This window comes from Harpia harpyja, chromosome 12, assembly GCF_026419915.1.
Source record: "Harpia harpyja isolate bHarHar1 chromosome 12, bHarHar1 primary haplotype, whole genome shotgun sequence".
Lineage (NCBI taxonomy): Eukaryota > Metazoa > Chordata > Aves > Accipitriformes > Accipitridae > Harpia > Harpia harpyja.
The window spans coordinates 34016534-34040381 of record NC_068951.1 but is presented as its reverse complement, the minus strand read 5'-3'; the positions used below and the strand labels follow the sequence as shown (position 1 = coordinate 34040381).

General features: G+C 63.5%; 3 protein-coding genes across 3 annotated transcripts; all 3 read right to left on the bottom strand.

Annotated features, from left to right (window-relative positions):
• Positions 1-4500: 4500 nt before the first annotated feature.
• CHRNG (cholinergic receptor nicotinic gamma subunit) lies at positions 4501-9384 on the bottom strand. The gene is made up of 12 exons (XM_052803305.1): positions 9202-9384; positions 8658-8797; positions 8504-8548; positions 8183-8292; positions 7950-8105; positions 7569-7666; positions 6564-6767; positions 6174-6288; positions 5793-5907; positions 5237-5441; positions 5001-5134; positions 4501-4919 (listed from the first exon to the last, which is right to left on the bottom strand). The coding sequence occupies exons 1-12, from the start codon at positions 9242-9244 to the stop codon at positions 4752-4754; spliced, it is 1533 nt and encodes a 510-aa protein (XP_052659265.1). The 5' UTR covers positions 9245-9384; the 3' UTR covers positions 4501-4751.
• Positions 9385-10282: 898 nt separating this feature from the next.
• Positions 10283-14438, bottom strand: CHRND (cholinergic receptor nicotinic delta subunit). Its single transcript, XM_052803304.1, has 12 exons — positions 14287-14438; positions 13473-13618; positions 13235-13279; positions 13025-13134; positions 12753-12908; positions 12399-12514; positions 11949-12149; positions 11497-11608; positions 11279-11393; positions 10855-11056; positions 10629-10741; positions 10283-10541 (listed from the first exon to the last, which is right to left on the bottom strand). Exons 1-12 carry the CDS (start codon positions 14336-14338, stop codon positions 10359-10361), a joined length of 1551 nt encoding a protein of 516 aa, XP_052659264.1. The 5' UTR covers positions 14339-14438; the 3' UTR covers positions 10283-10358.
• Positions 14439-15067: 629 nt separating this feature from the next.
• Positions 15068-22420, bottom strand: PRSS56 (serine protease 56). The gene is given in 19 exon segments (XM_052803309.1): positions 15068-15587; positions 15711-15817; positions 16109-16189; positions 16322-16469; positions 16847-17009; positions 17103-17192; positions 17281-17344; positions 17492-17653; positions 17761-17949; positions 18064-18223; positions 18360-18502; positions 18660-18819; positions 18900-19008; positions 19116-19305; positions 19652-19705; positions 20248-20263; positions 20265-20446; positions 21111-21272; positions 22110-22420. Coding segments are annotated over 19 exon segments (2505 nt in total). The 5' UTR covers positions 22261-22420; the 3' UTR covers positions 15068-15413.
• Positions 22421-23848: the final 1428 nt, after the last annotated feature.

Sequence of the window (23848 nt, the reverse complement as noted above, 5' to 3'; positions counted from 1 at the left end):
TCGGTGGGATGGTATTTCTCTAGGCTGTGGTAAGGCCCCAGGCCTGCTTCCGCCAGCTCCATTAAGCATCTTCCCCTGAGCTGCCCACCTACATGAAGCAGCAAAGCACCCCGAGTGCCAGTGGTGACCAAACTTTGCTGTGTTTGTGGAGTTATAGGGGCAGAGGAGTTAGTGATGTAACATCTTGCTTAAAAAGTGATAAGCTTGCTTTGTCTTTGCCCCTTCTTCATACTCCCTGGTTAGCAGTGCCTTGGACCCAGCCCTATTTGTTGGGGAGAGGGATGCAAGCTTCCCTTAAACTAGGACAAAGAGATGTTTGGTGTCACTTAGTTGCCTTGACTCTGGCTGTCTCAGTAGAGAGCCAGCAGTGCTGCCCTGTGTTGGATCCAAGGAAAGGCTGAATGCAGGGCCATGCATGCTTCTGGGGTGTGCTGAGGGTTGCAAGTCTCCAGCCATCTGGGAAACTGGACCCGCAGTGGGTGTAGCAGAAGAGGGTGATGGCCTAGGCTGCTGCTTATAGCTGTGTGAAAGCTGTGGCCATAAGAGGGGCTGCGAGTGACCCCGTCTCCTGTCCTGTGGGGTGAGGCTAGTCTGATGGATTGTTGCCTGGAAAGCCAGCATGGCTGCAATTCAGATGCCACGGAAACAATAGGAGCTAATTATTTCCTCTGATTCTGCTTGACTACAACACTAATTGTACTCATTAACAGCTCCAGCCTTTTCCCCTTTTCCTTGGGGAATCGCACAATTGCCTTTTGTTTTTAATAGAGCCTTTACATCAGGCCCAGGAGGGGAGGCTGCGGCCAGAGATCGGGCACATCTCCTGCCCTACGTGCTCTGCGCAGTCCCTCAGGAGAAGGGGCTGCTTGGGCCAATTTGGTCACGACTACAGAACTAGTGGCCCATGTCTGGGACGATTACCAGCGTTGGGGACCGGGAGACCTTCAGCCTCATGACTCCAATTGCAAATTCCTTGTGTTACTATTGAAGTCTAGACTGAAAGCAGCCAGGACCGGCAGAGAAAACAGTTTAAAATATTCAGTCTTCTGAAGGGTTTGTTTTCCCTTGAATATTGAGGGTGTCAGTCCTAGGCTGTCTCTAGAAACATTCCGCACACTGACAGCAATGACTAACTGCTCCCTGTGGTCAGGCAGTTTGTGCCTGCTGGCACCTGGCTGCGCAGGGAGCAGGGCAGTTCCCCGCGCTGTGGTGGCATCTCTCTCTGTTTCTTGAGACCCCATGGTCCTATTCCTGCTCTTGCCACTTGTTTGTCACAAGCTCACAACCAAATGCTCTTTTCCAGGCGCAGTTTGTTTTCCCCGCTGCGATCAGGTACTACTACAGCTGCTACTTAAAATTCCTTTTAAATACAACTCTCCCCTGCTGCTCTCCAGTATTTGTTAGGGGGGATTTAGTTGTAATTACATTTTGGCAATCTAAGCAAAAATAGCCTTGCAAGGCAAGGCTGAAATACTAGCTGCAGGCTCCTTTTATTCACAGTGCATTTAGCTTCTTGCAGATGACATCACTTAGGGCTTTAGTCCTGTTGTTGTGCCCAGCTGCGCGTCACGTCTACCTCTGCTATTTCATGTACTCGCCCACTTCTCGCTTCTGATGCCCCGTGTCTAAGCTGGTGCTGATGAGTGCAGGCTTGCTATTAAATCTGAAAATGCTGCAGTCCTGCTGTGTTCACCCTTAAATACGCTTTCCGAGTGGGCTGTGGAAGTCCTTCCCTGGGAGGCTATTCCTCTCTTCCCGCTGCCACTGTGATTGAGATTTGGAGGAAATCAGCACTGGTTCCTCTTCCTCAGCCTTGAAGGGAGTGAGCTGGCTGGGGCGTGGAGTTTGTCCTCTTTAAGGCTACAACTTTTCCTGAGGTCACAAGAAAAGCAGTGTTTGATCAGTGCTAAGCACCAGGTTTGGTGTCTCCTATGGCTTGGAGAGGGATGGAGCCAGACGTTTTTTTGAGCAGGGCTTTTGGGTTGTAGTCTACTGTGTCCTGCTAATAAGAGTGGTGAAAAGATAGCCATGGGGTTGTTTGGGAGGGAAGGAGCCTCTGTCATGCTCTAGAAAAAGGTTTTAGATCCTCTTCATTCAGGAAGCAAGCCTGGAGCCATGGGAGTTCCAAATCTGCAGTGAGTCATGACCTTCCCTGCTTTGTTCATCCTGAAGGCTTTGTCCACCCTTAAATTTCCTCAGATTCATGCATAATGGCCTTTGGGGAAACGGGCAGGGCTTTGAACCCCTTCGAGCCCTGCAGTCCAGCCCCAGGGCCCTTCTTTCCTAAGGGGATGCTGGGCCGTGGTGGGTTCATGGGCCCTGGGTGTCTACCTGTGGCTAGTCAAGTGGGGGCTGATGGCTGGGCTGGGCTTGGCTGGGGCACTCAGGGAGCGGTAGGGGGGGTACACTGGGTGTCTCTGAGCCAGAGCTAAGGAGGAAATCTGCTTCTCAGCCCACAGAGAGGAGTCCCCAGTTTTGGAGTGGAGCAGTTGGGGGATGCTTGGAGGCTGACGTTGCCCTGTCTTAGTGCTTCTTGATGGGGCATGGGCCCATGGGGCTGATGCTGGGCGGGGAGAGCTTTTCTTCTCTCATGCACTCCCCCCAGCACCCTGCTAGCTCTGGATCTGGTGACCTGCTAGGTGTTCCCCCACTGGATCCTGCAAGGCTCATCTGCTGCCAGAGACCTGTGGCATCCTGGCTACTGCTTTTGTTTTTGTCCTTGTCTCTGGTGTGGTGATAAACCCCAGGGACCTCTGGAGGACAGGTAAAACCACTGCTTGGGGATGGTGGAGAATGTGGTCTCAGTCATGTGCTCCTGGCAGGCTGGAAGAGCTCGTCCCTTTCTGTGCTCTATGGACATGCCAGGGACTGAGCTCACCTGGAAGAAGCAGCAGCTCTGCGGAGCAAGGAGAAGTGGGTGACAGTACCTGGCCCTGTTCAGAGCCCCCTTGCCCTGGAGACTGGCAGCAGGGCAACGGGGACCCAGGAATCAATGGGAAATGGCCAGGCAAAGACAGACCAGAGCTCATTAATTCTGCACCTTTCTGGGGAGGGAGAGCCCAGGGGCTGGGGACATGCCTGGTGCTATGGTTTGGGCAGCTTACGGCAGCTCCTGGCTCTTGTAGGGCTGGGGACACTTGGCCAGGGCAGCCTGTCCCTTCAGCCACTGTGGAGCTGGAGAGAGGACACCGCCGTGCGGTGGCTGTGGGGGGACAGGAGTGCTGTGTAGTGCTGTCACTCACCAGCAAGAAGGCTGTGGCTGGGAGGAGTATGGTGCCCCAGGACCTGGTCACCTCACCCAGAACATGGCCACAGGGCTGCCTCCATGGGAGGGGACCCAGGCAGGGCTCTGGGTGCTTGGTGAGCTCCTCTGGGCACCGTTGCCTGTGTTGGTGGACACCATCCATGCTTGCTTCAAGGTGCCAGCCTGCAGCGCCAGATCCACCTGGTTGCATTACCGTGGGCATCACGCACCTCCCGGGGATGAGGCAGGAAAAGTCACTTTGCAGAGAGCACAGGCAGGCTGGCACAGCCAGAGGGTGGCTAGAGGCCATGGCCAGGCTGCAGGTGTCCAAGAGGTGATGTCTCAGCTGCTGGGTGTTTGCCTCCCTCCTCCATCAGTGCCAGCAGTGCCAAGAGCCAGTTGCAGGCAGTAACCAGCTGGTTTTCTCCCAGCAGCAGCAGCAACAGTGGCAGTGGGGTGCTGGGACAGTGAGGCTGATGGAGACAGAGCATGTCCTGGAGCCGGGCACAGGTGGTGTGAGCTGGACCACAGAGGAGCAGACGCTGCCTGCCACTGTTCCTAGGCTGACCTCCTGCATCTCCCCCGCCAGCAGGGACAAAGCCGTGGGGGCCCCAGAGGTCAGTGAGGGGCATGAGGGGGATGTGGCATTGCTGCGGTGAGGGGAAGGGGCCATGCTTGACAGAGATGATCCTGTGGGGCAAGGAGGGCTGGCAGGGGAGGGTCATGTAATGATGCTCATAGCAAGGTGGGTGCCAAGGGGCACCCATCCCTGAGGGCGTTTGGGTGCCTGGTGGCCCAGGGTCTTCCCACCCCCAGCTGCTTGCTAGGGAGCAGGGACAGCAATTCAGCTGCTCCCAAGGGCCATGGCTGGGGCATAAATGGAGGGAGGAATTACCTGCCCCTAATCCCATCTGTGGCTCCCTTGCTGACCTGGGATGGGAGGCTGTGTTTGTGATTCCTGCCCCATTACCACCATTGCCATGGCAGGGGATGCTAGGGGCCCCATTTGCCCTGGGCTTGAAGCTGTGAATTTGCAGTGGAATAATGTGGCTCCGGCTGCCAGCACTCATGCGTGGCCCATCAGATGCCTGACTCTGCTCCGGTTCCCCTTGTCTCGCCTTTCAGCACCCTTGTGGGGTGCTGGGATAGGACGCTGTGGCTTAGAGGTCTGTGGCCAGCCTGCACGGGTGGCACATCCAGCGTGTCCAAGAGGGGTAACCCCATCAGTGGGCACACAGTAATGATGCCACGGAGGCTCGTGAGACTGCCATAGGCTTTACTTCCACATTCAGCGCAGCATAGCCACCCCGTATTCCCCCCTTTCCCATCACCACCACTGCTGGGGGTTGGCAGAGCCCCGTCACCCCCAGTCCTCCTCCAGCACTGTGCTTGGCACCAGGATCTGCTGTGCCCACAGGGATCTCGGCCAGGTGGGCTGGTTTGGGGGCACCCAGCCCCTGGCGCTGGCGGTCCCAGCAGCAAGAGGGCTGGTGGGCACCTGTGGGCATCACTGTGGCAGGTACTGCTTGGGGTCCCCGGGGAAGGGCAGGGCAGGCGCCTGATTGAAGTGAGCCATGAGGAAGATGCCGATAGTGCCGCACACAAAGAGGGAGGCCATGATGAAGAAGCAGACACGGTCGATCACCCGTCCCACCAGGATCCACTCTTCACTCTCCTGCCAGTGGCATGAGGAGGAGGGTGAGGGCTGCGCCCACTGCCCCCCATGTGGGTCCCTCTCCTCCCGGCCCCAACTCACACTACTGAAGTCGTTCTGCTCCCGCGTGGCATCGGCAATGTGGTTGCAGGCGTCCACGCAGGCGCGGATCTCGGGCCCTGCCTCCTCCAGGCTCTGGCAGAAGTCCTGGGCACTGCCGCTCTCCAGGCCACGTCCTACAAGCAGTGGAGCCGGCACAGCGGGCACCAGTGAGAGCCCGGCCACCTGGCACATCGCCCAGCCTCGTGGGGAGGTGCCAATCCCCCGGGGGCACTCACCAATCTTCTCCAGCACGGTTTTCATCAGCCCGTCCCTCTCCTTCTGCTTCTCGAAGAGCAGCTCAGTCCGGGCTTTCCAGAGCATGTACTCATCAGCTTTCACCATGAGTCCCAAGGAGCTGCGTCTCCGGATGGCTCGTGGAGGCCCTGGTGTCTCCTCTGGCATGTGCATGCCCAGGTAACGAGGCAGGAGGTGCAGGCACACCTGGGCACAATGTCACCCATGGAGACCTGACCCCACCACCACCACCCAGGGCACCTAATGGGTGCAATTGGGTCCCCTCACATTGCCTGGAGCATCCCCATGGAGTACCCCTGTGCCACTGGGATGCTGGGTGTGTTGGCACCTGCTGCTCCCCAGTGTTCGGAGTGTCTTGGAGGGGTTTGGTGGCACAGTGTGGTCCCTTGAGGACATCTGGGTGGTCCCTCTTTGTGCCAGGACTTGCACTCAGATGAAGGCATGCCCACCACCCCACTCCGTGAGGGACATGGCCTCAGTCTCCAAATACCCACACCATTCCCCATGTATAAGGGGTAGGGGGACGACGGTGGGTACCTGGCGCACTCTCTGGGACATGGAGTGAGTGTTGGGCGTTCTCAGTGAGATGTTGAGGACAATGACAGCGTTCACCACGATCACCACCGTCACCACCATGAGGAAGGTCAGGTACCTGGGGAGGGAGCATGGGGCCTCACATGGGGCTGCTGGGTCACAAGCGATGGGCCCATAAGGTCCTTCTCAGTGCCCTCCTGGGCTGGAAACTGGGGACCGGCAGTGGGACACGGGCATGTGGTAGCCCTGTGCCAGCCTCACCTGGGCTGGGGGTTATTTCTGTGCCAGGGTCCTGTCCCTGGGCACTGGCTGCTGCACAGCACCCAGAGACCCCGCTGGCACAGTGACAGCAGGGTGGCACCACTGTCCCTGTGCATCACTTACTTCCCAATGAGAGGCACAGCCTGGGAAGTCTCGGGCACCTTCTGGGCAATGAGGAAGAGGAAGACGGTCTGGGCCAGGAGGACATTGATGGAGACAGTGCATTTCTGCCCACCCGCTGCCAAGGAGGGGGGAAGGCAGAGGTTGGCACGGGGCACTGGTGTGGGCATTGCCCTCCTTTGGCAAAAAGCCCCCACCCCAAAGCTGAACTGGCCAAGTTCTGCCATGAAGCTTTAACTGTGGGGTACCTGGAAATTCACACACCCCCCGCAAATATCACAGTAGTGGCTGAGAGGTGGCACTAATGGTCCCCAAGCACAGAGGGGACAGAGCCCTCCCTCGCCTGTCGCTGCCCCCCTTGCACATCTCCGTGCCCCCAGCACCAGTGCATACCTTTGGCGGGCAGAAAGTAGACCAGCACAGCCATGGCAGAGATGAGGACGCAGGGCACGATGATGTTGATGATGTAGAAAAGTGGCTTGCGCTGGATGATGAGGTAAAAGATGACCTGCTGGTACTGGGTGTCATCTGGGGTGAAGTGCTCTGAATTGATGATCTTCCGAGCAGGGCGGTGCTTGATGGCCCATTCGCCGTTCTCTGCCGTGCGGTGGTGCCATGTGAGTCCCACCGCCCTGTGGGGGGCATTGGGGCTGCCAGCCCCCCCGGCCCAGGGGGGAAGGAAGGGGAGGGCTGGTGATTGGCATGGGCCCCATGGAGCACCCAGGCTGGGCATGGTGTGGGGAAAGGTGCTAGAGCTGCTGGGGAGGAAGGTAAGCACCACACAGCATACCAGGGTGCCTGAGCAAAATACCCCAAAAAGCTTTTGGAGGGGGCAGCCAGGCACATATGGGGCACCTGGAGCCCCTTGGGGCCTCCCACGGCATTACAGGTGGGGATGGGGTCCCCCCATCTCCCTGCCCCCAGGGTGCTGCAGGGGGAAGCCAAGCATGACGCTGGGTGACGGCACACTGTTTTTCCCTGCCGTCTGCAGGAGCGATAGATTTTTCCCAATCAAGATCGTGGCTTGGGCTGGTAATGAAAAAATAAATCTCGCTGCCCAAAAAGCATTTTGTTCCTTCAATATGCAATTAAAATGTGATGGAAAACGTCATCGTTTGGCCGTGACAGCTACGTTCCCAGCATCAATCAAGCTCCCAGGAGCGGTGCTCTCCGGGAGCGGCTGCCAGGCAGTGAGAGCCCCGAGCTGGGGAGGGTTAGAAAAACAAATCTCTCCCACACTCCTGCTTCCACTAATAACTTAAGTGCCCATGTAATGGTGGGAGCTGCTAACAGCCCCCCCGCAGCCCTGCTTTTGGCAGCCACCAGTGTAGCACCAGGCCTGTTGCGTGCCCCCCGTGGCGGGATGCTCTTGTGCCATGGGGGTGGCCACGGTGTTACCTGTGAAAGCCTCGGGGTCAATGGAGATCCACTCCACGGTCTGGCCTTCCTCCACCGTCAGCAGCAGGTTGATTTCATTGGCGCTGTACGTCTGGGACCTGGGGAGGGATGAGGGGGTGGCACAGGCTGACATGCAGCAGGCTGGATGGCCAAAGGGTGCCAGTGTGGCACCAGGTCATGCTGGCCACCTCCAGCTCTGCTTTGGGGTGCTTGGCTTGGCCAAGGTGACTCCTGCCACCGATAGGGTGCCAGGGGACAAGTAGGTGGCACTTGTCTGCCCAGGGGCTCGTTGCCCCAGGGCGAAGGTGGACATCCCATACTAATCCCTTGTGTCCCAGGATGACCTGCCACGGTGCCCACGTGTGCCCAGCCAGCGCTCACTGAAAGACCATGGTGCAGTTCTGCCAGTCGAAGGGGAAATAGGTGACGTGGATGGCGCAGGCGCTGCGGTAGATGGCGGGGGGCAGCCAGTAGATGCTGCCGTCAGGGGACACCAGCACATTGGTGTAGAGGGTGATTTCAAATGTCCCGTCGATGCTGGGGGGGAGAGGGTGGGCTCAGCCTCAAACCGTGCCCAGGGAGCAGCTGCCAACCCTACTTGCCCCGTCACCTACTTGTTCTCCAGGACGATGTCAGGCAGCCAGACCATGGTGGAGGGCACCCGCAGCAGCTGGATGTTGTCGTACTTCTCGGGGTCCCACCGCAGGCGATAATCGGACCATTGCTAGGGGAAGGCGAACAAAGAGGGGGGGTCACAGTGCTCCCCGAGGCGGAGAAGCTTGTGAGCTGCCTGTCCCATGTTGCCCTCAAAATGGGCTCAGTTGGGGGCACCCACAAAAGGGGGTGCAGCTTACGGTGCCAGCCCCCCACGGGGTGCCACCCTGAGATGCAAACGTGGCCCCGGGGAGGTCCTGCCTGGAGGTGAGGCATCTTACCATCTCAATCCAGACATTGGTAGTGAGGGTCTCCTCCCGCTCATTCTGGCAAGGAAGGAAGGAGACGGCTTTAGCGCCCTGCCCTCCTCTGCCTGCTGCCCCACGTGTGGGGGCAAATCCCACCCTGCCATGGGGACCAGGGGATGTCTCTCACCAGGGAGATGAGGTTGGTGAGGGTGAGCTTGAGGGTGACATCAATGATCTGGTCCCCGCGCAGGGCTGGGCGCAGGTGCCGGTTGTAGTTGGTCATGAGGTCCTGGAGCAGCTTCTCCTCCTGGTTCCTGCAGCCCACACCTGGGGAAGGCACATGCCATGGGGGCACTCTGGAGTGGGGACAGCAGGGCCACCGAAGCCCCTGGGACCTGCTGGGGTCAAGGGGAGCAGGGGGTGTGCATGGGGAGGGGATGTCCATGCATGTGTTACTGTGAGTGTGCACACGCGGCTGTGCGTGCCTGACGGTGTGTATCAGTGTCCCAGCATGAAAGTGGGGGGGGTGTGCATCCCCCCCACGTCCCCCACCCCCCTCACCCCAGGGACATCTGCAGGGCAGGACGCGGGAACAGCGGGCTGCCAGCATGGGGACACCCCGTGGGATGGTGCACGGCGCTGTACACCCATGAGCGACAAACCCCCAAAGGCAAAGGTGGGGGGTGACAGGGTGCCCCCCCAGGCCTCCCCCCGGGGTGCACACCCCTTACCTGCCAGGGTGCAGAGGGCGAGGAGAAGGCTGTGGCAGCGCATGGCGGTGCTGCAGGGCGCAGGGGCCGGGGCTCCACTCGGCCGCCCGCACGGCAGTGTTCTGGGCCTGGCGCCCGGTGGGACAGGACAGCTGTCCCCTGCCACCGTCAGCTGTTCCCAACAGCCACAGGGGCCGGGAAGGGACGGGTGACCACCCACGCCCCCCCTACCAGCAGGGTGATGCCAGTGCGCTGGGAAGCTCCTCTGGCATTTTGTGCCAGGGGGGTTTGGAACTGGGTCTGGGGGCAAAATGAGCTCCGTGCCTCAGTTTCCCCATGTCCCCCCCCAGCAGCAGAAATCCAGGTGCCCATGGGTTGTGGAAAAGGAATACCCCCCTGCAAGCACCCCCAGCAGTGCCCTGTCCCCCCCATGGTGGTGGCTGCCCCCCGGGGTGCAGGGTGGGGAAGGGGAAGGCAAGTCCCATCATGTCAGCCTGGGGAGTGATGCCTGCCTTGGGGGTCCAAATCCTACCAGGCCCTGTGTAGGGGGTTGGGAGGGGGAGGGGGGTGAGATTCCCGGCTCAGTGGGGAGGATGTGACAGCTGTCCCGGGCCACTGCCGGTGGGGGACGTCAGCTGTGCCCCCTGAAACCGGAGCCCTGGTGTCCCACTGCTGAGCCGGGGAAGAAGACACCCCTCTTGGCCCGCAGCTGGGTGCTGCGGGATGGGGTGTGCCAGCAGGGATACTCGTGGGTCTGGCTGGGGGGTCATGGGGACGGGGGGGGGTAATGTGGGCACTGATGGCCTCTCTGCCCACTGCAGTGGGTCCACAGGGGATGGTGCTATGCTGGGGGGTCCAACCCCTTCCCCAACCCATCCTGTCCCAAGTGCCCAGCCTAACGGGGGTAGCAGAGCTGGTACTACCACATCCCCTCTGGGAAACACCCCTTCCAGCCACAGCTGAGGACCACCATGCTCAGGACACCCAACAACACCCGTTCCCTAGGTGGGCATCACCCTCCCTGGCACACACGCAGCTCTCACGTTGGGCACCGTGCCCAGGGGGACGCACCAAGAGCAGCCACCAGCTCAGCACCCCGTGGTGAGAAGTACCCAGCTTTATTTTCCCAAGCCAAGGCAGGTGAGCGGCGGGCTGGCACATGGGGCCCCCCCACCCCCCTAGATGAAGCGCTTGTTCTCCTCCCGATAGTCGTAGGGGTCTCCGGCGAAGGGCAGCGGTGGGGGGTGGTTGTAGATGCCCATGAGGAAGATCCAGAGCGTGCCCACCACCAGCATGGGGGTGATGAGGAAGAGGCAGAGGCGGTCCAGGGTCCGGGCCACGCGGTTCCAGTTGTCCTTCTCCTGGGGAAGGAGCCGGCAGCCGGGCAGTGGGGGGCACAGTGGGCACAGGGAGCCCCCTCTTCCCCCCTTCATGACCATGGCTCCCACCTCATTGTAGCTGTTTTTCTCCCGCATGTGCTTGACGATGAAGTTAGCACCGTCAACGACAGGTTTTATGTGCTCGTAGAGCTGGTCCTCGCCCGCATCCAGCGGCACCAAACCTGGGGGCGAGGGGGGCAGTGAGATGGGCTCTGAAGGGCTGCCACCCCCAGAGACCCCCACTCTGCCACCCTTCCCCATGTCCCCGCATCCCCACGGAGGGGCCGTGGCTCACGGGCAGGGGTGACACGGCTGGCCAGCCCGTGCCGCTCTGACTGCTTCTCAAACATGAGCTCGCTGCGGGACTTGACGCTGAAGTACTCCTCCGCCTTGGCGATGTAGCCAGCCGAGCTGCAGCGCCGGATGCACGGGGTGCCCACCGGGCTCTCGGCTGGCTGCGACATGCCCAGCAGGCGGGGCAGGCTCTCCAGGAAGACCTGGGGCATGGGAGAGGGTGTCAGGTCCCTCAGCCACCTCGCTGGTGCAATGCCACCCTGTCCCCAACTTCTGCCCCCAACCTGGGTGTGCAACCCCTTGGAGAGGCACAGATGGGACACCCTGATGCCATGCTGGGTCTGTGCTGTCCCATGCCCTGCATGGGGCACGGTGCCATGCTTGTACCCATCAGTTCACCCACCCCAGCCCAACACCCCATTCACCTCTTTGACCCAGTCGGACATGATGTGGGTGCTGGGGGTGCGGAAATGGAAGTTGAGGACCACGACGCAGATCACCACCACGGCTGTCACCAGAAGCATGATAAAAAGCAGATACCTGTGGGGGGCATGGACCTGGAGCTGGCATTGCCACAGGGGCCCTCTGGCACTGTAGATACCCTGCGATGTCCCCACTGCACCCAGTGCTGCCCAGGACTCACTTGCCAATGAGGGGGATGGCGTGGGATGTGGCAGGCAGGCGCTGGGATATGAGCAGAAGGAAGACGGACTGGGCCAGGAGCACTGAGATCACCAGGGTCATCTTCTCACCACCTGGAAAGCAGGTGAGCTCAGGGCAAGCCCGTCTCCAGGTCCCCCTCCCAGTGCCAGGATTGCCCTCCTAGTGTCCCACCATACAGTGACCTGTATAGGGTTTTCTATTATGGGGGTACCCCAGGTCCCACATGGGCTATCTTGTGCCCAAGTGTGCCCCCCTGCCAGGGTGCCTGGCTGGGATGATGTTGTCCTACATGGAGGTGTCCCAGTATCAGGATGTCCCCGTGCTGGGCATTGGGGTGTCCCCATGTCCCACGACTTGGTGCAGGTGTGGGACATGGAGGTGCCCCATGGGGTGACCCCCGTGCCCGGTGTGGGTGCCACGGGGCTCACTCACTGTCGGCGGGCAGGTAGAAGACAAGGATGGCCATGAAGGCAATGAGGATGCAGGGTGTGACAATATTGATGACATAGAAGAGCGGTTTGCGCTTGATGATGAGGTAGAAGGTGATGTCCTGGTGCTCGCTGCTCTCAGGGGGGTTGTCAGGGTGGATGTTCTTGCGGGCCGGGCGGTGGATGATTTCCCATTCCCCATTTTCTGCCAGGGCACATGGGACAGGACATGGAATGGGGGACCCCCGCCATGCCCATCCTCACCAACCCCACCAGCACCAGTCTCCCTGTCCTGGGTCTGGGTAGCTCCAAGCCTGGTGGGTCAGGTGCCAGGGTGCCAAAGCCCCGGGTACTTGGGTGTCTCCATGGCAGGGTGCCCCAATGCCAGGGTGTCCCTGAGTCCCGTACAGGGTGTCCCACTGCCACAGGACATGGCAGACAGCACAAGTGTTACCTGTGAAGCCTTCAGGGTCGATGATGATCCACTCCACCGGGTAATCCTTGCCCGTCTCCGGGTCACTGTCTGTCTTCAAGTGCATGCTGATTTCCAGGGCACTGTATGCCAGCGAGCTGGCCAGCAGCGGGGGGGGACAGGCAGTGAGGGGCTGCACCTGCTGCTTGGTACCCACCCCCCACCCACCCTGACCTCCAGCATGACGGACTCAGGCCACTGTCACCTGCAACCCCCCACCTTGCTGTGCCCCAACAGCAAGGGAAGGTGCTGGCAGCAGTGGGCACCGCAGTAGGCCGGGATGCCCACCCTGCTGCCCGCTCCTGCCCTGTCCTGCTCCAGCCAGCCTCCCAGCACCTGAATTTGAGGGTGCAGTTCTGCCAGTCGAAGGGGAAGAAGTTGACATTGATGGGACAGGCACTGCGGAAGATGGCAGGCGGCAGCCAGTAGACATAGCCCGTGTTGTAGATGAGGACGTTGCAGTAGTAGGCGATCTCAAATAGCCCATCATTGCTGTGCCAGGAGAGAGCCGAGGTGATGGTGGGGCTGGCGATGGGCAAGGGGAGCCCTGGGCACTCATCGGGCACAGCTCAGAGGGGTTCGGGAGGGGAAACTGAGGCACAGCTCACTTGTTCTCCAGGACTATCTCAGGCAGCCACAGCATGTCTGGTGGCAGGCGGAGCACCTCGATGTCCCCAAACTCAGATTTGTTCCACTGCAGGCGGTAATCGGTCCAGCCCTGGCAGGGAGGATCCCCAGGTCAGCCCCTCACCATGCTGGGCCTCCCTGTTGCCCGTGTCTTGGGCACAACTGATGCCATGATGCCTGTCCCTACTCACCTGCTCGAGCCATAGGTTGGTGGTGAGCGTCTCATCCACCTCTTTCTGCAACAACAGCGTGGGGCAGTGAGATGCCAGGGCCATGCCCAGCAGCCGCTCCCCCCGCAGTCCAGGACCCCCAACCCTCACCACCCAGGGTCCGGGGCAGCAGCCTCAGGGCTCCCCCCACCCAGCCAGCCCTGGGGTTGAGGCCTGGTTGGGGGGCACCCCACAGTGGGCACTGCCCACTGGGTCTCACCAGCGAGATGAGGTTGGAGAGGGTGAGGGCCAGGTAGACGTCCACGACCTGGTCGGTGGAGATGACGGGGCGCACGTCCTTGTTGTAGCCCTTCTCCTCGAAGAGGTGGTGGAGGAGCCGCTCCTCCTGGTTCACGCAGAGCCCGCCTGAGAGCGTGGGGTCAGGCAAACCGGGGGGGCCGGGGCGGTTGCTGGGCCCAGTGCCACCCCACAGGGATGCTCGGTGAGGGCAGGGTGGTGTAAGGATGGAGGGGACAGGAGCGGGCCAGGACACTGCATGTCTGTGCTGCACAGGGGCAAGGGCAGGGGACATGCAGGAATGGCGGACATGTGGGGGCACATGGGCACACGTGGGCATGGACACAGAGGGACACACAGATACAGACCCAGCATACACAGGGACACACAGACACGAGACACTTGGGTACAGACACGGTGGCACTGTGCACATAGGTGGATGCACACACAGAGGCACACATGGACACGGGCCCAGTATACACAGGGACATGTGGTCATAGATGCAGCGTCACTGCACACACAGACAGGCACACACAGACACAGTGACACTGTGCATAGACAGACACACACACACATACACACGGTCCTGGCAGGGACACGGCTCTGGGTAGCACAGCCAACACAGAAGCGCAAGGGATGTTTAGTGACGGGACTCTGCCAGGCAATACCCAAAATGCAGCCCTGGGGACACTTGTGCACAGCTTGGACCCTGCCACCATCACGCCCCACTGACCCCATCGAGAGAACCCCCCAGCAATGGGGCAACCTCATGCTCAAGAGCCCAGGACCCCGCTCACCCGACAGCACCAGCGCCCCGAGCAGGGCCAGCCGCCCCGGCAGGTCCCCCATGCGATGCCCACGGTGCCCTCGTGCAGCTCCAGGCCCTGGCCGCCTCCCCGCCTGGCCTGGCCGAGCGGATGTCCGGCTGCCGGCCGGAGTGGGAGATGGATGGTGCCAGGTGCCGAGGGGGAAGGGTGCCGGCACCGGATACCCGCTCCCACCCCTCTCCTCCGGCACCCCTGCGCCCAGAGCAGGGGAGACGGGCAGGCGCAGCTGGCCTTGCCGGTCCAAGAGAGTCAGCCCATCACCTGGCGCCTGGGCACCCCAGCACAGGCATTGCTGGGAACTGGGAGGAGCGGTCCCTTCCCTGCTGCTCAGCAGCCCCAGCGATGCTGCTTGGGGGCAGCAGGCTCCCCGCGAGCAGGAGGGGTTGGTACCCACCGATGCCCAAGCACAGGGGTGGCACGATGCCGGCTCTTGCCACTGGCCCAGGGCACACGTGGCCCCTGCGCCAGCAGGAGGTTTCATGTGGATCCCCAATGGGGTGGCACCAAGGGTGGGCACCGGTGCTGTGCTATAGGTGCTGTGGTGGGCAGGAGCAGGGGATGGGGAGTCTGTGCCAGGCTGGGCACAGCACCGATGCCAGGGGCAGGACCCGAGGCTGGGGACATCGCTTTGCGGTACAGGGGAATGGGAAGGGGGATGCAATGGGATGACATATCCCCCATGGAAAGTCCCCCCTTTGGTGCCCGCCTCGCTGGCACCACACGGCACAGCACTCACTTCACACTCACCAGCTACTGGAAAATAGAGCCCTTCTTTATTGAAAAATAAACCTTTCTCTGTACAAATAAATAACAGCCTGAGTGCCTTTAGGGAAAATGGGGTGGGGGTGGGCTTGCCAAGGTCGGGGTCCCTGGGGAGAGGAAGGCTGTGATCCCAGGCTGAGATGCTTCAGATGCCCCCTGGCACCCCATTGCCCTGGGGAGGTCGGGCAGTGCTGGTGGGAAGAGGGAAACTGAGGCACAATGGGGACAAAAGGGTGGAAGAGCCTGAGCCAGGGAGGGGGCTGTGTTTGAATGACATGAGGGACCCCTGCCCCAGTGCCCTGTCCCCATACTGGCATGGTGCACCAGGGGCACCATTAGGTTTTCAGCGCCTCGAGCGCCAGTGCGACGAGGCCGGGCATGCTGCGGGCCAGCGAGTCGCTCTCCAGCCCCACGAGGCCAGTGAAGGCCGTGGGGCGGCCCCCCACCATGGCCCGCACCTGCGCCCGGTACAGCCCCTTGGCGTTTTTGGAGCCCAAGTCCACCAGGATCTGTGGGGAGACGACAACACTGTGAGTCCCAAGGGAGGCAGGGGCACAGTGGGATGGGCTGGGGGGGTGGCACCGCCTGGCTGCCAGGGTAGGGGGCTCAGAGTAGCTGGATGGGGCACTCACCTCCTGGAAGGTCATGGCCAGGTCTGGCTCAGGCACCCGCAGCACCCAGGCATACAGCTCCCACACCGCACCCACCCGCACCGCCGACTCGTTGAGGCCAGGGCAGGCTGCAACCCGGGGGATGGGCAGGAGAGAGATGGAGGGAGGACATCAGGGGTGCGCTGAGGTGCGGGACGAGTCACGGGGGCACCATGCTGCTGCCCGCCCTGGGGAGGACCACCCATGCTCTGGGGATGCCAGGGGAGCAGGGGCAGAAGGTCCCTGTGGAGGGGGGGTATGGCCGAGGGCTGTACCACCGACATGGGACAACCAGCCCTGGGACCGGGGTGCAAAGCTGAGGCCGGTCTTGCCACCATCCCCATGGTGGCAATGGCATCCCGCAGCGGCCGGGGGCTTACCTCTGCCTGCGCCTGCCTCCTCCTCCTCCACCTCTGGCAGCTCCGTGGGCACCAGCTCACGTTTCTCCCTTGGTGCCGACCCTGCCACCCAGAGAGGTGTGAAAACCCTGGTGGGGACATGGCCGGTGGGCGCTGCCCAGGCACGGAGCCGGCCAGCGGATGGACACCCCGCGGCCCTGTCGGCCCCAGCCCCCCCAAGATCCCAGCACTCACAGCTCGGCATGGGGGTCCCCGTCAGCTCTCCGGGTGCCCTTCGCAGCTCCATGGCCTCAAGAGGGATGCCAAGGTCCAGCTCTGCCCGCAGCTGGGCGAGGAAGGCTCTTCCTTGTCCCACCAGCTCCTCCACCACCTCCTCGCCCTGCTGAAGGGAAGGGGGAACAGGGTGGACAGTGGGGCACCCGTGGGCATGGCCAGGTGAACAGTGGCAGAGCACAGGGCATGGCTGGGCTGGCATCGGATGGGGCACTGGGGACACGTGACATCTATGGCTGTGTTAGGTCAGATCCTAAGCTGTGGGGTCAGACCCATGGCTGGCACTGTACTGGTTGGACTGGGAGCACTGGTTTCTGCTGGGGAGGGTGACATGCCCCCTCTGTGGTGGCAGAGTGGGAGATGCACAGGGGATGATGGGCCCAAGGGATGTCAGGAGGGGATACAGGGAGATGCTGGGCTTTGGTCCCTGGTGGCACTGTCACCAGAGGGGCAGGGGGTCCCCCCAGCCCATCCCTCCCCAAATACCTGCAAGAAGAGCCATGTCTCCCCGGGGAGCTGCCCCCCGTCCGGGGTGGGTGCCGGGGGGCTGCCCCCCGCCATGGCCCTCAGCGCCTCCACCCAGTCCTGCAGCCGGGGCCCCACAGCCCTGAAGAGCCCTGCAAAGGGGGGTAGCTGCCCGGCCCCCCACCTGCAAGCACAGCAGGGCGAGCTCAGGCAGGTGCCCGGTGGCACCCATGCCCTGGGCAGTGCCACCCCATGCCCTGTTCACCCCTGGTGGCACCTGGATGGCCCTGGGCACCCCGGGGGGCCATGTCCACCTCCCTCCGCGTGTGCCATGGTTGCAGGAAGAGCAGGACTCCAGTGCTTTAGGCTGTCCCCAAAAAGCCACATCAGTGCCCACGAGCATCTTGCCTCCAAACCCTGTAGCCCCCTGTGCCCCATGGCCCACCATGCCTTACCTGGGGGGGGGTCTCTGGGGTCCTTCTGCCGTGGGGCTGGGCTGGCCCCCTGCCACAGCTGGGCCTGTGGGGACAAGAAGGGGACAGGAGGGACGAGAGGTAGGGGAGCCCCATGGGGGTGCCAGGGCAGGCTGCTGGTACCCTGGCCACCAGCATAGCAGGGACTGATGGGACCCCAAACGGGCACGGGGTGGCCCAGTCGGGAGGGTACCTGGGGCATCCCTGCGGACACGGGGTGGGAAAAGATGCCCATAGATGTTGCCCAGGAGCTGAGGCAGGGCGCGAGTGAGGAAGGAGAAGTCGAACTGGTTTCGGATGAAGTCCCCAGCCCGGCGCAGGAGATCCACCAAGGTCTGGGCGTAGGAGTGCAGCTCTGCGGGTGCAGTGGGAAAGCCATGGCCCCGGCAGTGCACCAGACCCACACCACCAGAAATGGGATCCCTACCCGCACCCTTGCCCCGGCATGACCCCCTGGCTCACCGCATCGTCTAGTCCTGGCGCGGCAGGTCTCCTCGGCCATGCGGGTGCAGGCGGCCCGGCCCTGGGGGGCCTGGCAGGACCCGGCATAGAAGGCGCAGAGGCGGGCACGCTCCGGCGGCTGCCGCTCGGGGGGCAGCTGGGCCAGCGCCAGCAGGTCGAAGCAGCTCGGTTCCCGGCTGCCAGGGGCAGCTGCGAGGGCATCGGAACTGCCATGAGGTGCTGAACCCCGATCCGGGGCAATGTATCCCCACAGCACCCTGGGCATCTCCATCCCCCCCTCCCAGTGCGGCTGGCGGCACTTACGGTCCATCTGGAGGCTGAGCCAGTCCGCGAAGGCAGCGACGCGGGTGTAGACGCCCGGTTTGCCCCGCTCACCGCAGCCATCACCCCATGACGTGATGCCATAGAGGATGAAGCGGTGCGAGGAGGGGTCCTGGCACGCCAGCGGGCCCCCTGAGTCACCCTAGGGGAGGATGCCTATGCATCAGTTGGAGCTGAGACCCTGACCGCACTGCCGGGCTGTGGTGCATGCCCAGCGCTGCGTGCCACAAGAGATTTTCGAGTTTTGGGTCTGGCAGCCCCCCAGCCCCAGGCATTACCTGGCAGGAGTCGATGCCCCCAGACAAGTAACCGGCACAGAACATGGTGCTGGTGAGCAGGTCCCTGCCCAGGGCACCCTGGCACGTCTCCTGGCTGAGCAGGGGCACCTGTGCCTCCATCACCACATCGGCTGCTGGCCCCTCTGCCGGGCAAGGCACCCGTTATGGGGTCCCCTGTGTCCGGACACCCCTGTCTCTTTTGCATCCCCCTGCCCTGGCTTGGTGCATCGGCACTGGGCACCAGAGAGGCCACTGAGGGGGATGCCCCACAGATCCCACGGGTGTCGGGGTGGCACCTACCTTCGTAGAGGGAGCCCCAGCCTGCGATGTAGCAGGTTGTGCCAGGGCTGGGCTCTGCAGGGCCGCTGGGAAGGCACACGGGGCTGATGGTGGGCGACGGGGCCAGCGTCACCGCCAGCTCCAGCAGCGCCAGGTCCCCGTGAAATGTCTTGGGATTAAACTGGAAGGAGGTGGAGGGCTGTCAGTGGGGGGCCCTGGGGCATCCACAGGGCGGTCAGGGGGGTGCCCACCTCCACCGACCTTGGGGTGAGGCAGGATGCGCCGGACGGGCACTGCTCGCTCGCCCGCACCCAGCTTGCCCAGCTCGTGGTCGCCCACCACCACTGTCCACGCCAGCTCATTCTGGTTCCTGGCGGGTTGGGGGGCAGCCAGTTACAGGGGTGACAGGGGTGCCACCCCATGCACCCCTCTGCAGGGACATCATCCCTAGTCGCATTGCCAAGCCCCCTGCCCTACCCGGCAAAGCAGTGGGCCGCGGTGAGGACCCAGGAGCGTCCCACCAGCACCCCTCCACACATCAGCTCCCCGTGGAGCCGCACCGACACCAGCCAGGGCCAGGCCCCCCGTGGGGCCACGCTGCCACCCATGATCCGTCCTCGGGGGGCTGTGGCGTTGGCTTGGGGTCCCCCACGGTGCCCGCAGCTCCCTGCGGGACAAAGCCGGGGTGAGAGGGGGGGTCCCGCAGCCCCGCTGCTGGGACACCCCCTATCCCGGGTGGGCATGGGGTGGATGGGCATGGCAGTGCTGGGATAACCGTGGTGGGCGGAGGGGGTGGCAGGCGACCCCCGGGGGGGTCAGGCCGCGCCAGGCGTGCTGTCAAGCCTCATTGTGCTCACGGAGGCGAGCGGGCGGTGGGCCGGGGGCACCCTGCGGCCCGGCAGCTGCCGACGCTAACCTCTGCCCCCCAGCCCAGCAGGCAGCCGGGGGGCTGGGGGAGCCCGCCGGCACGGTGGGGGGGGTGGCGTGGGCACTTCAGGGCTGCCCCGGCTCACCTGGCATCGCCGCTTCTGCTGGTGCATCAGGGTCCGGGGCTGCAGCTGCCATCCCTGCGGGGACAGGCTGTGATGGCATGTGGGGGCACCCCCCACGATGTCACCACCATGTCCCTGCTGTCCCCAATTCCCCCCGCTCCTCTCAGTGCCCCCTAGATCCCCATCATCCTGAACAAGCACCCCTGTCCCACCCCAGGTGTCCTTGTCACCCCCAATGCCTCGCTGTTCCCAGTCTCTCCATCACCCCCCCTTGCCCCTTTCCTCCATGCTCCCCTCTCCCACCCCAGATTCTCCATCACTCCCTGTCCCCCCCAGTCTGCTCCATCGGTGCCAATACCTCCATGCCTCAAATCTCCACGTCTCGCCCCAGATCCCTCCATCCCCCTCCATCTCCCCATCCCACCAGAGATCCCCCATCATCCTATTGTACCCCCCACCTCCCCGGTCTCCCCACCCCATCCCAGCACCTCCTGTCACCCCCAATGCCCCATATCCCCTCCAGGCAATCCAAGGCATCCCCAAGGGGATGCCCCATTTGTTATTGTAGGGTCTCCCCTCTCTGGGAAGAGCCAGGGCCGATGCGGGTGCCCACTCACGGCACTCCTGCAGGCGGGTGGCGACAGAGTCGGGCGCTGAGCTGGGCGCAGGCATGCTGGGCCCCCTCGGGTGGGCACAGGCGCTGGTAGGGGGCACAGGCCTGACTCAGTGCCCAGTTGCGCTGGGGCAGCTCGGGCAGCGCCTGGGCATCCAGCAGGGCCTGGCAGACGGGTGGCACGGCGGGGGGCACGGCCAGTGCTGCAGGGACAACAGGGCTGTGGGCATCCCCATGTCCTTCCTGCCCACCTCCACCCAGGCCACCCCGGGATCCACTTTGGGGCAGGTGGGAAGGGAGCATGATGGGACTGCAGTGTTGGCGTGTCTTGGTAGGGTCTCCTGGGTGCTGGGATATGTTTTTGGGGGAGATGTCTGAGAAGGAGACAAGGCAATGTTTTGGGTAGGGCTCCAGGTGATGTTTGGGTAGGATCTAGAGAGGATGGGGAACTGCTTGATAGGGTCTCTGGGTGGTGTTTTGGTAGGGTCTCTAGCAGTTAGGGATATGTTTTGGGAGTCTGGGTGCTGTTTTGGTAAAGCCTATAGGGTAAAGCCTATAGGGGAGGGGGTACTGTTTGGGTAGGCTCTTGGGGTGTCATTTTGGTAGGGTTCCTAGGGGATGGGGTGGTACTTTGATAGGGACCCAAAGCAATATTTGGGTAGGGTCTCCAGGCACGGGTCTGTGTTTGGGTAGGGTCTCCCTGGCATGGGGTGGTATTTGGATAGGAACCCCAGGCAGCATTTGGATAGGGACCCTGGGCAGTGTTTGGGTAAGCAACCTGGGCAGTGTTTGGGTGGGCTCGCTGGGCTCTGTTTGGGCAGGGTCTCCTGGGGATGGGGCCATGGGAGCCAGGGGGCCGTGACTCACGTGGGCAGTAGCGGGTGAGGTTGGCACAGGGGGGGAAGAGGCAAGGGGCACAGAGCCCGCAGGCACCCTGCTGCCGTTGCTGCTCAGCCAGCGCCCGCTCCAGCGCCAGCAGCGCGCTCCTCAGCGCCGCCTCCAGCACCAGCGTCCCCCGGCTCGACAGCGCTGCCAGGCACACGCAGGGCACTCAGACCCCCGGTGCCCCCACCACTGCCTCCCACCGCCGCCACGGGGTGCTCCCAGCCCAGCCGGTGCCCATGGCCCGATATCTCCGTGGTGGGAGTCAGGCTGGGCACGACCTGTCACCTGTTGGCATTGCCTAGGGTGACAGGCATGACTGTCACCTCCCCGGTGGGGTTGGCACATGGGCACATGGTGTGGGGAGGGTGTTTGCCAGGGCCTGTGTGTGCCTGCTGCATGTGGAGACCCTGTGAAGCACACACGTGCAAGCGTGGGCATGGAGCAGGGTGTGAGCCTGGGCAGGTTGTGCCCCCGTGTGTCCCTGTGCATGCACCTCTGTGCCCGTGCCCTGGGAGCTCACTTGTGTGTGCCAGGGTCCGTGTGCCCGTGTCTGCATGTCCCTGCATGTGCCCATGTGCGTGCAGTCCTGCGCGTGCCCTGTATGCGCATCTCCACGTGTGCCCGTACCTGTGCACACCTGTACCCACCCACAGCCCCCCTCCTGCTGGCCATACCCTGGCAGAGGGTCCCCCGGGGCTGGCACAGGTACCTGGGGCAGGAGAGAGAGCTGGCGGCCATGGGACATGAACTACACCGCTGCCCGCAACCCCTGTGTCCCCTAGTGCCACAGGCAGCACTTGCCACCCAGTCCAGGCAGCACAGGCACGCCTCAGGGACCGGGGGTCTTTGCCAGGGACCCGGGCATCCTGCTTGTGCTTCCCCCCCTTCCTGAGAATAAACCCAGGAGTCCTGGCTCCTACAGCCGCCCCGTCTGCAGCCAAACCCTCCCGCAAAATGCCCCCGTCCCCGTGCTCCACTGACCTTGCAGGACACCGGCCGGCATGGGGTACAGCCCCTGGCCCAGGGGGGCCCCCCCCGCCAGCTGCAGCAGCGGCAGCAGCGGCAGCAGCACGGGGGGGACCAGGCAGACCCCGAGGAGAGCGCCCCGTGTTCTCTTCCCTCCTCGCTCCATCCCCGGGCGGGCAAAGGGGGGCAGGAGGGGGGAGCCCCCGAAATGCCCGAGGCGGGCGAGGAGGGATGGATATATACAGTGCCCCCCGGGCGGTGGGAGGAGAGAGGGGCCGGGGGAGCACAAACAGGCGAGTTCATTAATGTCGCGCCAAGATGCCAGCTCGGGGCGGGGGGCGCGGGGGGGGGGCGCAGCCGGGGCCTCAATGCCGCCTTTGTTCGACGGGGCCTCCGGGCGGGCAGCATCAGACGGGCGCTGCGCTTCGGCGCTGCCCGCGGCCCTTGATCATTTTCACGCCAAGCCCCGGCCGCGCCACCCTCCCTCCTGCGGGCCCCGGGTGGGGGGCGCGGGGGGGTGGACAGCGGGCGGGTGGGAACGCACCGACGGCTGCGGGGCGCGGGGGGCCCCGGGCCGGGCGTGGGAGACCCGCCGGGAGCTTCAAAGGCGGGCAGCGGGCCGGGAGCGGCCGGGCGGACATTGCGGGTGGGGAGGGGTGGGTTGGGGGGGTGGCGGGGGTCTGGGGGAGGGGGGGCACGGGGCGGGGGGATCCCTCTCCTTGTGCCAGCCCAATTCTGGCTGAACGGGCCACCCCGTGTGCATCGGCTGCCCACCGGGACCCCCCCCCCGGTGCCCCCTCCCCGTGTCCACACTAAAGCCGTTTCTCGCCTGGGGTGCAGGAGGGGGGGGACGCGCTGCCGGGGGGGGGGGAGGGCAGGTAGGGCTTCCTTCTCGGCAGCAGCAGGCAGCGTGCCCGGGTCGGGGGGGGGCAGCTTTGGCCCCAGGGATTGGGGGGGGGGGCTACGCTCGCTCACCCAGCTGGAGAGGGTCCCCCCCGTGCCTGCAGCTCGGCTGGTTGTTGGCCCCACACTTTTGGGGTGCCCACGCCACCCTCCTGCCCTCACTGCCACCCTCCTGCACCCACGGGCCCGGCCTCAGCTCCTTTGGCCAGGCAGGATGCGGCTGCATCCCCATCACCTCTTTGGGGCACGGGGGGTGCCCGTGCCCCCTTCTCTGTCCCTGTTAGGGGGCAGGGATGCCCGGGTCCCCGTGTACATTCGGGGGGTGCCCGTGCCCCCCTCTGTGTCCCTGTTAGGGGGCAGGGGTTGGTGCCCGTGTCCAGACCTCTGTCCTTGTTAGGGGCAGGGGGTGCCCGTGTCCCCACATCCACTGGGGGACAGGGGGTGCCCACGCCCCCGTCTCTCTCCTCCTTAGGGGGTGCCCGCGCCCACCGTCTCTGTCCCCATTCGGTGCAGGAGGTGCCCGTGTCCCCGTCCCCATTTAGGGGCCCGAGGGGTGCCCGTGCCGCCGCTCCCGTCCCCATTAGGGTCAGGGGCGCCTCCGTGCCCGCAGCCCCGGCCGTGCCGCGCTCTCCCCCCGCCCCGGCCCTGATGGTGCCAGCGGGGCGCGGACAATGCCGCTTCAGTGGCACATCAAAGGCGCGGAGCTGCCCGCGGCTGGCACGGCGACAGGCCCGCCGCAGATGAAAGCCCCGGCCCCGCCGGGCTCCCACCTCGGCCGCGGGGACACCGCGGGGGCACGCTGCGCCTCCGCCCCACGGGGGACGGCGGGGACGGGGACGGGGGGGAGGGGG